Raw genomic sequence first — 14,830 nt, forward strand, 5'->3', positions numbered from 1 at the left:
GTTTTGAAGTGGGATTTTGCCAAGAGCTTTTGGGCCCAAGCAGCACTTTGCCAGCACCAGTGATATGGTCCCCTCAAACTGACAGACAGTGACTGCAAAGGAGGAGTCATTCCAGCCCCTCCCAGGCACTCAACACTACTTGTCTGAACTTCCTTTCCAAAATAAGTCACAGAATCACAAGATTTTTGTGTTGGAAGGGACCTTAGGCACCTTGAAGTCCATCTCATTCCACCCCCTGCCATGGGCAGGGACACTTTTCACTACTCCAGGTTGCTCCAAGCCCCGTCCAACCTGGCCTGGAATATCCCTGCCCCAGGGATGGGGCAGCTTCTCTGGGCAACCTGTACCAGGGCCTCACCATCCTCACAGCCAAGAATTCCCTTTTCATATTCACCTGACCCTGCCCTCTGATATTTCTAAGCAGTTTCCCCTTTGTCCTGTCACTCCATGTCCTTTCTTGTTGATCCCCCTTTGAAACTCAACTCTTGGCTCAGATATTGAGTGCTGCTGCTTGCAAAATCAATGTTCCTCCTGAGCAGGTGTGGCAAAGAGTAACTTTCACAGTTTCTGTATTGTTGGCCAGTGTTAAAAACACACTCTATTATGAAAACATGCTCTGATATTTCATCAGCTGGCCATGTCTTCCCCTTACCGCGCACGACGAAAAGACCTGAGCGGTCACACCTTCCACTACCAGCACACAGTCAGGAAAGAAACAGGAAAAACCCATTCTAACCAGAAGCTGAAGTGGTAGTACCATCTTTAGGCAATGCATGATATTTTAGCTGTCTGTCATACACAGGGAAATGTAAACACCTATAAAATGTCATGCATTTGCAGTCATAAGTGAACTCGTGTAAACATTTAGTTGAAAGATGCATGAGATTCCATCCTTTTGCCATATTCATAAAGCTGCATAACAAATTGGGGGTAGGTGGGGCTGGAAACCAACTATTTCACTGTTTTCCTGATAATTATGAGACAAGACTATCAGTTAAGCAGTCTGAAGGCACTCCTACATCCAGACTAGACTTTTTTTCTCCCCATTCCTCGACGGAGCACTGTGAAGCGCCAGACTTTGCTTAGGGACGCAGAAATTTTGCTGATGTTTGGGAAACCCCCAGTGGAAAGCTGTAAGTTGCAGTTCTAGCGGTCACCTCCTACGGGACCAGTTTCAAGAGCCCTGAACTGCAGCAGGTTGGCTTCCTGAGCCTTTCATCCTTGCTTTCCACACCTCAGCCATCTGCTCACTGCAGCAGCAGGGACTGAGCCCAAAAGGCTAACTCAGGTCTGAACAAGCTCAGAGTGCTGCTGCTGCAACCTAAAATGATCTCTGTGTGTCCTTTCTTTTTTCCTTTTCCAAAATAAAAGTGGTGAGAGCAGGAGGGAAGAGGAGGCATTAACCCAAGTGCCAGCAAAGACCACCTGCACAACCAGCAGCATGTTTAATGCCACAACTGATTGAGAAATCTGTTATGGATATCTTTTGACTTCTCTGAAGGGCATAGAGCATATTTATTAATTTTTTAGGGTAGTATTCTTTCCATAGCCTTGAGCAGATGAGTGCTTTCCCAATTAAATGGCTATTTATGTAAATGCTGACCACAAGACAGCTCCCTGGAAAGCAGATGTTGCTTTGATGGCTTTGGCAAATACTACGAGGCAGGTTTGGAGGCTAGAAGCTCCTTCCCCAGCAGAGCTGCTGCTGCTGCTGCTCACAGCTTTGTCACTGACCTGCTATGGAACCACATCCCCTTTTAGGTTCTTGCCTCATTTTCCTTCTCTGTTAAATTGAAGAAAATGGCGTTTTGCTTTGTCAGTTTTTTGGGATGCCTGGGTGAAAATAACACAGCAAAACCAAAGCATTTCATATAGAAATATACAATCAGGGAGCTCTCCCTGGTGTTTCTAGAGTTTCCTGAGTAATAGAACTCCTTTGCCTGGCTCTGGTTTCTGAATTTCAAATATGGCAAACAGGGCTGAAATTTCATGTATTTTCTTTACCATTCCCATATCATTTTCTTTACAGACTCTCATGTTTGAGTTGCTTCACTGGGAAGAGAAGCTCTTTTGAGGGTAAAATTTAAAATAGCTGCAGGTACCTCTTGTCGGTGCTGTAGAAATGGAGAAAATGTGAAGTTACCGTGTGACATTAGCACAGGATTAATAATTCTGAAACACATTTTCACGAAAAGCAAAACAATAAGAACACTGAAAAACAGAGACACACAGCCTTTCCTAGACCCTCTGGAGAGGGGATTTTTGCTTTATCTTAGTGCAGTTGCCTGACTAAGGGGAAATTAGTACATGCAGAGCTAGTACTTCGTTAAAAGTCATCTTGCTTTCATGGGAAATGAGCACCTGCTGGCCCTGATGCTCACCTTTTAAATAAAAAAAAATTAAAAAAGAAAAAAAAAGAAAAAGAAAACTATTTAGAAAGTCAAAGGCATCTTAATAGGTTCTTAAATTATAAAATATGGCTCTCACGAAGTTCAACATGCTGATGAGGAATGAGAAGACATATCCATAGGATGCTATTGACATCAGGGCCACCAGAGTGATGTGCAACTACAGTGGTGTGCAGCAAGGCATACAGCAGATAGAATGGGAGCAGTCTAAATTAGGAGTCAGCTCAAATTCTTCCATTTCTGCTTGCCTCATATTTCCTGTGGCTGGTTGTAGGTGGTTTATCTATCAACATTACTTCAAATCCACTGAGTTACTGTTCAGAATCATTCAAGGACATTTCTGTCTGTACCTGACTAGCATGGAGACCTCTGTGGGATCTAGGCATGGGAATATAGCCCATCGTGCCCACTCCAGCAAGCAATGAATATTCTCAGCTCCTAAATCGGGAACTCCAAAATCAGGCTCTAAGAAAAGCAAATATCCCCACACCTTGCAAGTATGAGCCTTATGTAACATGGATTTCCACCTACAGAAGGGAATGCAGGTTTGCAGTGGATTGGGTATGGAATACGCAACGGCAAAAATTCAGATTTCCCTGGTGATCTTAAAATACCGTACAGATTTATTCCCTCCACGTCCATCAGCATGATATTATGTTTCATCAGAATGCTTTAACTGTCCCTGAAGGACAGGCCTCAAAGATGAAGGTTTCCTTCCAGACACTTACTTGCTGGTGAGATGAGTCTTGGGAGTGATCCCGTGCTCTCCAAAGAGAGTGACAAAGACGTTGGCGTCGGTTCCTGCTCCCCGGACGTCTCCTGTCACTGTCACCACCTCGTAAACTGTGGAAGGAGAAAAGAAACATCAGGACAACATCAGGAGAAAACCCTCACCCTGTACTTTGTAGATCCAAGTCATCACCAAACCTGGGCTGATAGACACAGCCTAGAGATGGCTCTGTGCACCCACTGCCCAAACAAACCCATCTCTGGGACAGGGCACAGTGAACCCAGCTGCTGAAAGTTATCACATCAAACAAAACTGCTGGAGACACTTACATGGGCAGAGAGGGACTGAGTTAGGATGGATTTGGTGCAAATAAAACACTGCCCTGTGAACATGCTGCCTCCCCTACTGTGTGCATGTGTTACATGGAGCAGATGAATTTGTGTGAAGCGTTAAAGCTGTTGAGCCACTTTTCATTTGTGTCAATGCAATGCACACTGTCCTGTCTGCTCTGATAAGATATTTGTATGGGAGCTGAAACATCACTACAGCCACAATTTTGCATTTTGGTTGTTCTGGAGATTTTACCAAAGACAAAATGGTAAATCATGAGGAGAACCACAGAATGTCCAGAATTGGAAGACACCTGGGAGGCCCCAAAAAAGCTCACTCAATGACATCAGTCTTTCCAATCTCTCACAGGACCCCACAAGGATGATCAAGTCTAACTTCTGGCCTTGCACAGACACCCCAACCATGCCACCCTGTGCATCCCTGGCAGTGCTGTCCAAACTCTCCTGGAGCTCTGGCAGCCTTGGGGCTGTGCCCATTCCCTGGGAAGCACCTTTCCCTGGTATCCCACCTAATCCCCTTGACAATAGGTAGGAAAACACTTAAATCAGAGTCTCTATGCTCTATCTATTTATCATTCCAAGCAATAGAGTGAGTGACAGCTTTATTTACACATGCATATATCTTCTTGGGAGGCACACAAGTTTAAAAGTGCCTTTTACTCAAGCGGCGTGACAAGATCCAATGGCCGAAAGGCAGAGTTAGACAGATTCAAATAACAGTCAGACAGACATTTCTTGGGATGATGAGTGATGCTAGAACAAGACTTGAGGCTTGAAAACAGGTTACTTTACTGAAGGACATGTCTTGGTTGGCTCAACACAGAAGGAACTGGGAGAAATTACAAAACCTTGCCTGTGGCCAAACTACATACCCTGATGGCCCTTTTTGGCTTCAGACAACATGAGTTTATGATCTGATGGCATTTCATCCTCAAAACTGTAAGCTAGAAGAAAGGCTGTATTTTCACCATTTCATCCTGCACAAACTGACTGCCAACTATGGGATTTCTTACAACTAATGCTGTAAAAATGTCCCTCTTCATGGGTGCATCAGAACTGTTATGTATTTTATTAGTGTCCATCTCTCCCTCACTACGTCACAAATTTATTCTATTCACATATCTATTCTGTTCTATATATATTCAAAAGAAACAAAAAATATATTGTAACTCTGCTCTGAGCATCAAGTGTTTTTCCCACTATAACACTCTTCCCTCAACACATCACCAAAAAGAAATTTAATCACCATTTCAACCAAAAGAGCAAAATGCAGAGCACTCATGTAAAACTGATTAAAAACCGTTCTTTATTTCCATCAGCTCTATTGCATTGAGAAAAAAAAAAGGTGCAATACTTTCCTAATCATACCCTCCCATGAATGTAAATAGGACAGAAAGGGGGATGTTGTTGTAATAAGTGCAGTAAATTGTGATCTGTGCTTGGCAACATTTTAAGAAGCCCTTGCCTTGATGTATTTCATTTACAGGCTCAAAGGACAAGGAGATTTGTTAAAAAAACAAACAAACTAAGAACAAAACAAACAAACCCCACTCACAAAAAAAAAAAACCCAAAACCAAACAGGAAGAATATGGGATCCACAGCTTGCACACAAATAATATGTCTGAGCAGAGTTTTGATTTCCTTTTCATTTCCTCCTGTCAGCATTCCCACATGCCAAGGGGAGGTGTTTGGCCAGCCATCACAACAGTCTGTAAGGTCCCAGAGACATTTCAAAAGCTCCATTTTTCTAGTGATTTTTTTTTTACTGCTAGAGAAGTGCTAGGAATTATAGGTCATGTGTGTCAGAGTCTGCCATTTTAAACGTGCCCATCAGGTGAAACCCATTCTTGAGCTGGTCTGCTGCACCTGTGCAGGTATTGACATCACCTCATCTATACAACTAATCTTAATTTCCTCGCAGAAGTTGTAGAAGATGATCTAATCCCACTTTTCAGTCCCTAGCAAGTGAGGTGATGGGACACAGGGACATTGTCTAAGACAAAACTCACCACCAAACCACAATTTCCTCCCCCATAAAAATCAAATCCCTCATTGGAAATCTGCCAGTGGGAGTCTCACAGTTACAAAAACAATGATGACCCAAGTAGATGGGCTGCACTTTAGGTTCACAACCCCAAAATCAACCTCCATACACTGCAGTGGGCAGGCAGCACATGGATGAGTAGTTTTTACCCGGACAGATGTGCTGAGCCCTGCTTGATTAGCTCATGTCATTACCAGGTGTGCACTGTGGTTAATACCATTTTAATTAAATTTGCACTGAGGGACAAAAGGAGGGTCTGGGTTGGTGACATCAGGACACCACTGCATGTGACACATGTCACAGTGCACTGCTGGAAGGGGGAGGGAGCCCTGCCACCCCTTTCCCAGCTTTACATCTGGATGGCCAGCTGTGCAAATAAATGATGTCCCAGATTTCCAGTGATGTCATGGATGCAGGGTCCATAATTTCCTTTCCAGGAAGAAAATTAAAGTTTAATACTAATATTGATGCCAGCTCGTACTGCAAAAGGCAGGAGACAAATGCAGATTATTTAGCCACTTCCTTCAAAGGCATGGAAGTTCAGCAGTATAGATTCAGGATTGTTTCTTTCCTTTGCATTTTTTTTCTCCAATTTCTTATCAGCCCCTGACAGCTAATGGGTGTCATGTTTTCTCTGCAGCTTTAGGGCCCAGCAGGCAGAAAAGGATGATGATCTGGGGTGAGGATCAACATTTTGTACCCCAGCCCCTTTTGCTGGGAGCAGCATCCTTGAAATAGTTCAACAAGACCTGTAGGTTAATGACATTTCATAACCATCGAGTTTGTTCCTGAATGATTAAATATTTTAGCTTTGAGAAAACATGTCCAGTGTTAGCAAATCCCAAGCATAAACATCTTGTATTTTGTGATTTAGGGTGATAAAACTGAATTTACTAAAATGCTTGAAATTGGATATCTATGGAAGTTATCTAACCAAAGCTGGCATCCAGGTTAGAAGGATCAAATTTACTACTTCAGTGCTCCAGTTGTGGCAGGGAGCATTAGGAAAATACAGAAATTAATTTGTCAGATATTCTATGAATTTCATGCATCTTCCCACCAAGTTCCTAACTTCCTTTTTGAATGGCCTTGTTGTATTTCCAATCTTCCCAGTCTGAATTCCTGTTTTTCACACTCTCCGTCACTCAAAAGACCCAAGTTCCTATGGAGGGTCCACCCCCATTATTATTTTATGGATCATGGGCATTAATGTTCACCAAAGACTTTCCTCCATGGTGCTTCTTCAGAGCTTAGCAATAACTTTTGGCTTCTGTGATGTTAAAAACCAACTCCTTTTATGTGTTTCTGCTCTTTTAGCATACTGAGATGTACCTTGGCAGAGGCTTCTCAGTCTCTCCGTGTTTGACTGTGCACCCATGATGCCCCTACTTCCTTCTTGGTCAAACAGAACATGACATTCCCACGCCTCCAAATATCTTCATTGGTCATTCACCTCCCTTCAGACATGGACAGGATCCCCAAAGGTCTTCACCCAAGTGGTCAGGTCATGAAGCCAGCACTCAGGTGCTCCTGCTGTGGGGCTTGGAGCAACCTGCTCTTAGTGGAGGGTTTCCCTGCCTCTGGCAGAGGCTTGGAATTAAATATTCTTAAAGGTCCCTTCCAACCCACATTACCCTGTGATCTGTGGTGCTCCTTGATGCTTTTCCTAGCAATGTTGGCAGCCCCTGGGTAGAGGAGCCCCAGAGGGAGACCACCAAGGCAAGAGAGGGAGAGGACTGGACTCCAGTCTGATCATCATGCTGCATGGCCCTCAGCTCACAGGAAGACACCCACATCAAGGTGCTTTTGGGTGGCAAACAACCCTGCCCCAAAGTCAAAGTCTATTCTGAGTGCTAAGATCATGGCCAAGTTACAGAAACCCAAAGTGTTAGTATGGGAGTGCTTGACTTTCAGCCCAGCCTCCAAACCTTGCTTTTCTCCCAACGGGCCAGGCAGAGTCAATACAAAGCTTTAATACTCTTACTGATACAGGCTCTTTTGTTCCAAATATTATCTCAATCAAGTGGAATTTAGTTCACTTATCTCTTCTGGTAGATATTGAATCCCCAGCTGACTCCACTGTTCAGCTATCCAGCACGAAGGCTTCAGGAGCTGGTGAAAGTTCCAGCAAGCTGAACAGGGCTGATTTGCTATGAACTGCAAACCTATTACTGCTTTTCTCAGGCAAATACAAGCTCAATAAAGGAAATTACAGACACTACTTTCTTTGTTGAAAATAAGCATTCAGAAATGGTCATTTCAAGAGCAGGATACAGGCAGCATAAAATCAGTATCAAGTTACATTGCTTCGCTGCTGGAAGCTCTCACATCCCTTTCCTTGCCCTGCAGAAGGAGATGATAAATATGAAGTGGGCTAATATAAATCCATCCATTCAATGATGAGAGTAGAGAAACACTTGCTTCAAAATTACTCCTAAAATTACTGTAAAGCTACAAACACTGACAAGTGCAGACTGGGACACTTTAGCCAAGAGCATGGAAACTTCCCTTAGCTGCCCAAGAAAGGAATATTTTCAGGACAGAAGAGTGCTTTGGCTGATAAATTCAGGTTTTCCTGACTCCAACAGCATGGGACTGCTCCCCATCAATTATGGCAGTGACTGCAATTCCTGTCAGGCCACATTCTCATGAGGTGAATACGGAAAACTGAGCTGGTGCCTAAAATCTGTCTAGCAAGACTGGCCCTTGGTAGAAAAAAAAATGCAAAGTTGTGCCACAATAATGATTAAGCAGGTGGAAAAAGACAGAAAAGATAGTGAGGAGTTTGGGGAAGGAGAAGGGAAAGCAAAAACTATGGGTTTCTGAAGGGATGTGTCAGAGGATGGACCAGGCTCTTCTCAGTGAGGCAGAAAAATTGAACAGGAGGAACAGGGAAAAACTGATGCTCAGGAAATTCCATCTGAGCATGAGGAAGAACTTCTTCACTGTGCAGTGACCAAGGGCTGGAACAGAGACCAGGGAGGGTGTGGAGCCTTCCTCACTGGAGACATTCCAGAACCATCTGGACAAAATCCTGTGCCCTGTGCTTTGGAGCAGGGAGATGGGACCTGAGAACCCACTGTGGTCCCCTCCAGCCCGAGCCATTCTGGGATTCTGTGATTCATCTTGAATATAAGCCCAAATCGACAGCAACTGCTTTGAAGCTGTGGCTTTCAGAGCTGCCTTCAGATGCATCTGTTTAACAGGATGCATTTACCTCAGCAGCACTAATGGCTGTTTGCACTTCGCTGCACTTCCAGCTGGGAATTCACTGATTATTCTCAATATTCACTTCATGTTGATTCATGCAAAGCACCAATCACTCTGGCTTCTCCTGAAGCACTTTGGAATGTGTTTGTCTTGGAGCACCTGAGGAGTACCTTGACATTTATGCAAAATACTTGGAAGTTTTCAAGGGTCTGTGCTGTTTTAGGTTATGTTTGACAAAACAATGCTCTGTGCATCTGAACACATCAGTTAAATACTTATGATGGTTGTAGTTTAATCAGGACCATCCTTTACCCACCACAAAGACAGTCCTTTTAAATGGGAGCCTGTTTGTTTTTAGTGAGCCACAATTTCTGCAATAATCTCTTGTCATACACAAAATGAGTTAAATTCTCCTCTCATTCACTCTGGAGCATATCCTGACTAACTCCATTGACTTGAGCACAATGGCTTTGGATTCGTACCTCAGAACTGTGAGCAGATTTGGGCCTCACACTCTATGAGAGATTGCCTGCTCTTTATGTGCTTAATGGAAAGAAGCTTTTAGGTCTGGCATGGATGCCAAATTAATTATTCAAAGCAAAAGGGAGGGATTTTTTTTTTTCACAAATATTTGGACTGGTTGCACACTGTTACACATTTTGCTATTCATAGTTTATACAAGGAATTGCAGAATTAATAGCATCTTGCATTTTGAGGCTTGTCATGGACATGGATTAGGGAGGTTTTCTTCTAGCAAACTTAGTGCTGGTACACACAAGTGTCATTATCTTGAGCTCTGAAATATCATTTATCTCTTTAAATATAAATCCAAAGCTGAAGACTGTCCTGCCTGTTCCCACAGGCAGAGAAGTCATGGTTTGGAGTGTGTTTTACTTCATCAGCTATTGTAAAAATCAACATTTCATTCTCATGCACTGTAGGAAGCCAAACTCGATTCATTTGGTGCTCCAGCTACCACTAAAAGAGTATTTTTGCCTGAGCACTACCAGGAAAAAACCACCTTAGTACTTTGCTGGAACAGTGAGGTAGAATTAGTTTAGCAGTAAACATCTTTTTTATTCGAGCTTAAATTGTGTTGGAGGAAAACACTGTGCCTCAGGGGAGAGAGACACTCACAACAGAAACCTGTTCCATTTCTTTCATCATCTCTTGGGGGCAAGAAGGACCTGCCAGGACATGGGGTGTCTGTGAGTCACCACCACTGACAAGAACATTAGAAATTTCTGTCCAATGGGAGGTGTGCAGCACAGCCTGGGTAAAATATGAGATTGATTTTATTTGCAGCGCTGAACAAAGTCTGCGGTAGAGCAACGTGTCTGCAGAACGCAGCTGGAAGTAATTCCCTGCTGCCTGTCATGCCTGTGGTTGGAGGGATGGAGCACCTCTCCTGTGGGGAAGGGCTGAAGGCATTGGGATAGTTCAGCCTGGAGAAGAGAAGGGTCTGGGGTGACCTTCTAGGAGCCTTCAAGTACCTGAAGGGAGTTTATAAAAAAGCTGGGGAGAGGCGTTGGACAAGAGCCTGGCTTGACAGGACACAGGGAATGTCTTCCCACTGCCAGAGGGCAGGTTAGGTGGGATATGGGGGAGAAATTCTTCCCTGGGAGGGTGGGCAGGCTGTGGCACAGGTTTCCCAGAGAAGCTGTGGCTGCCCCTGCATCCCTGGCAGTGTCCAAGGTCAGGTTGGACAGGGCTGGGAGCAGCCTGGCACAGTGGAAGGTGTCCCTGCCCATGGCAGGGGTGGGACTGGATGATCAAGATCCCTTCCAACCCAAACCATTCTGTGGCTTTATGTTCTGTGTCACCAGGCTCTAACAAAATCCCCACCTTATTTTAGCCACCTAGGCAGAGAAAAATCCAAGATCAAGAAGATGTGCTCTCCTTGTTGCCAGCCCTGACCCCAACACCCAGGTAGGAGAAAGAGCAATTTCACCAAAGATCCTTTTACTGCCTACTCCTGCCCAGAGTCTCTGGCCTGGAAGCACTGCAGGTCTTGGGTGTTGGATGTTCCCTGACACCAGCAAGGCAAGACATTTCTCACAGAATTTTTCTTCCGGGGAGCATCTGAGCTTTTTTCACAAAAGAAAAACACAACCACATCAACGTGCTCCAAAACTGCTTGGCCTGAGGCTCTGAATGCAACAGGAATGTGCTCAAGGCGGGAACAGCTGGCAGAGCAACTGAGTGGACAGCTGGGAAAGCCACGGAGCCAACAGCTGGCAAAGCCAGCAGCAGGTGAGGTCTGGATGCCACGGTGAGCACGGACAGCCGGCCCACAGCAGGCACACACACTACACCCTTGTCACTCTCGGCTGAGGAACCAACACAGTTTGCTCCTGACTTCTAGCTGTGTTTCAGGTTGGTGCTTGGCCTAAGCAGGAAATGATGCCTGATAGAAGCTTGTAATTAATTCAAGCTGTATTTTATTTACAGCTGTTACCTGTATTTACAGGGGCGTTGTTAGATGTCCTTACTAGTTGGGCTCTGTGAAGTTTGGAGCAAACTGGTCTAGTGGAAGCTGTCCCTGCCCATGGCAGGGCATTGGAATTATGTAATCTCTAATGTCCCTTCCATCCCAAACCATTCTAGAATTGTATGATTCTAAGAATAAATAACAACTCCCCAATTTAAGTAGTCGTGGCACAGAGTTTCTACTATTCAAACAGCACCCTAAAAAGAATAATAATAATAAAAATTGCTACAGCCTTCCCACCTCTTACCTCTACTTTCTTTACAAATATGTCCTAATTAACACTTATGTCTCACAGAGAAAGTGTGATTGATATATCACTAGAATACAGATGTCTATAAAATGCAGAACTCCAAACTGATGCTGAAAAATACAATAGATCTGAAGATCAGATGACAAAGTACCAAAAAGACCTGGTTTCCAACAACCACATTCAATTACATCAACAATGCACAGCTCCTCAGTGATACGTGTCCAGCCTGCCTTGCAGTACACGTAAATCCATCAACAGAAGCCACAATTATTATTTTCAGTTTTTCTTTAAGTGTTGCCATTCAGGTATTGTGTCACATTGGTGTCATTGTGTTGCAAGGAAGAAAAACCACTCTGACAATGCCTGGAGAAATAGCTGCACCCACAAGGCACTGACAATAAATAAATATTTCTTGGAGCAGCAATAGTCAGCCAAGAGGAGGCCTTAACCAGACAAAAAACATGTTGTGAATCTGGAAGCTACATCCTGATTGCAACGTTGAGAGCTGACACAAACCCTCAGTAAACCATCTCATCCCAGCAGTAATCAGAGGCTCTTGACACCAAACCCATCATGAGTCTCTGCTTTCCTGGGGCTCAGATGGATAAACCACCTCACCTGAGGCTGTGGGATTGTCCTGTGCTGGAATAAAATACTGGTTTGCACTGGCCCCCTCTCTGTGCTTAGTCATTTGTAGCTCAGTGCTATTTTTTTCCCAGACTTTCCATCCTGATGGATGAAATTCTGTTGTTTTAATGGAACAGTATTCAGATATTAGTCCAAATTCCCAGGGACAGGATGATAAACAGCTTCACAGAGGGCCTAGAGGATGTATATTTAACAAAGTATAAATGGGAACAAAACTAATGATCCTTAAAATATCAATGCAGTCCTGAAACTGGGAATTTGATGTACCAGTAGAGGAACTGTTTTACCTGTGAGCAAAAGCATCTCCTCAGTTCTCTTTCTGAAACCAGAGAATGAAAAACTACCCAAGCAAAGCTTGGATGTTTTAAAGACATGGGAATCTTGATTCTTAAGGGAGGAAAGAAGAGAGGGAAGAGGGATACGAGGGAAAAGGGAAAGGTAAAAACTCCCAAATATTCTTGAATTATTTCAGTGTGATCGAGTTCTAGTCCTGCATCCTTCAAAGGTCAGCTTCCTCAGACGGGGCTCCTTGGATGCTACAGATAATTGAGTCCAGAGTTATGGGATACCTGAGCACACTGATCTGCATTTAACTCCTATTTTCAGTGCAAACTCCTTGAGCTCCTCTCCAGGAACTCTCCGGTATTTTCTGTTCAAGTCCAAACACAAACACTCATCCAAAAGGCAGTTAAGGGTATAAAACTGAGCTCTGCAAAACTGAGCTCTGCAAAACTGAGCTGTGCACTCCGTTCAGCTCTGACTGTTTTGGGTGTGAGGGGAGCAGCAGTGCTGGGAGGCTGCAGCTCCTGCTGGCGGGTGTGGGTTTCACGCCAGCTGCGCCGCGCCTTTGGCAGCCTGGCACCCACAGCTGCTCCTCGATGCTGTTTTTGGTGCTGCCAGCTGGACTCAGCCATCCCAAACGGACCATGTGTGCCTAACAAGAATGAATCCTGCATATGTTTGGGGCCCTGCCCTGGCAGAAGGAGGGGTGGGGGAGCACAAGTGCTCGCTGCCCCCAGCTCTGTGCCTGCACTTGGCCGAACACACACCTGCGGAGGACAGGTGACATCTGCAAACCTCCAGACACCAGCAAGAGCTTGCTCCAAAAAGGTTTATTTGCATTCATCTGCTTTATGACACTGGTTTTCCACACCAGTGACCAGTGACTGCTCCAGGTCCATGGCTCATCATGGACTATGAAGAGCTGTGACTCCTTGCAAAGCCCCTCTCCCAGCATTTTAATCACTCATCACTGATTTTTCAGGCCCTGTTTCAGCATGACACCTCCAGGCAACCTCAGTTCTTCAGGGGGAGTACACAAGTGTGTAGCAGGGGTGTCTAATAGACACGTACAAAGATTTTTTAGCACCAGCATAAAAGTCATTGTCAAGTGCTCCTAAAACTAATCAACACTCCAGTACCACGACTAATTTAGTATTGGCTTGTTGTGTCACACAATAGTGAACTTCTGTGATAGTTCATAGAATCACAGAATGGCCTGGGTAGGAAAGGACCTCAAAGACAACCTAGTCCCAAGCCTCCTGCCATGGGCAGGGACACCTTCCACTATCCCAGGTTGCTCCAAGCCCCATCCAAGCTGTCCTTGAACACTTTCAGGGATGGGAGATCTTGTGTTTCACCCCCTGCACAGAGAAGGATTTCCTCCTAACCTCTAACTCTAAACCCACCCTCTCTCAGCATGAAGTCATTCCTCACTGTCCTGTCACTCCGGGCTCTTGTAAATAGTCCCTTTCCAGCTCTTCTGTAGGGTCCCTTCGGGTTCTGGAAGACTCAATTAAGTAGTTTTGAAGCCTTCTCTATTCCAGGCATGTACACATATCCAACAGACATTTGAAATTGTCTAAACTCTTCAAAACACATCTTTTCTGTGGTCATTTGCAGCTATGAGAGATGCTGGGAGGCAAGCAGATGAGATCCATAATTCCAAGGAGAGTTCAGGGAGTTCAGAACCACCTTCTCTCAGTAGCACAGTTTGCATCTCCCACTGGATCACGAGACATAAAATTGCCACTGGCACAAAGCTCTCCTCAGAATGTTTTATGCCTAAAAACCAGGCTCATTTTAGTGCCAAGGAGTAAAAATAATATCTGTCTTCCAAAGAGGAGTCCTTGTTCACCCTGACTCAGAATATTAATCAAAGGCTCAGCTGGGGAAGATCAGTGGGAGCAGGGTGCACACAAGGTGATTGTGCTGCTGATTGTCTGTAAAAGCATCACTGCAGTTCTTTACAGAGCTCAGGGACAGAGCTGACCACTTGCTCTCCCCCACTCCTGCTAAATTGCATTAAACAGAACTCAACAATAGGCTCAGCATGTCCTGAATGCTTTTCTTGAGTAACCCTTTGCAGCAGTCACTGAAGGAGCAGGACTACAACTACGGTGATCATATAAATGATCAAATAAATACAGCACAATAAATCCAATAGCACACATCAAAAGAGGTGAAGGGCAGCTATTTACAAATCAACAGTGGCTGTTTCCCCCTTCCATCACCATTTGAGGTACCACATTAACAGGAACATGAATTGTGTGAGTAGTTTTCTTCATGTTATGATTGTTACATTGCTAAGATCACTGAAGTCCAGCTTGACCTATTGTGTAAGAAGAAGAAAGCAGCAGAGAATCACAGAACTCCTGAGGTTAGAAAAGCCCTGTGAGATCATTGAGTCCAACCATTC

The 14,830-nt window shown here is 44.4% G+C and overlaps 1 protein-coding gene across 1 annotated transcript in view; it reads right to left on the reverse strand.

Moving 5' to 3' along the window:
- The window catches only part of LOXHD1 (lipoxygenase homology PLAT domains 1), a 172,254-nt gene that overhangs the window by 137,143 nt on the left and 20,281 nt on the right, over positions 1-14,830 (reverse strand). Inside the window, exon 2 of the mRNA XM_063423238.1 lies at positions 3,137-3,251. Coding sequence (XP_063279308.1) covers positions 3,137-3,251 — 115 coding nt within the window. The remainder of the gene's footprint in view (positions 1-3,136; positions 3,252-14,830) is intronic.

This window comes from Prinia subflava, chromosome Z, assembly GCF_021018805.1.
Source record: "Prinia subflava isolate CZ2003 ecotype Zambia chromosome Z, Cam_Psub_1.2, whole genome shotgun sequence".
Lineage (NCBI taxonomy): Eukaryota > Metazoa > Chordata > Aves > Passeriformes > Cisticolidae > Prinia > Prinia subflava.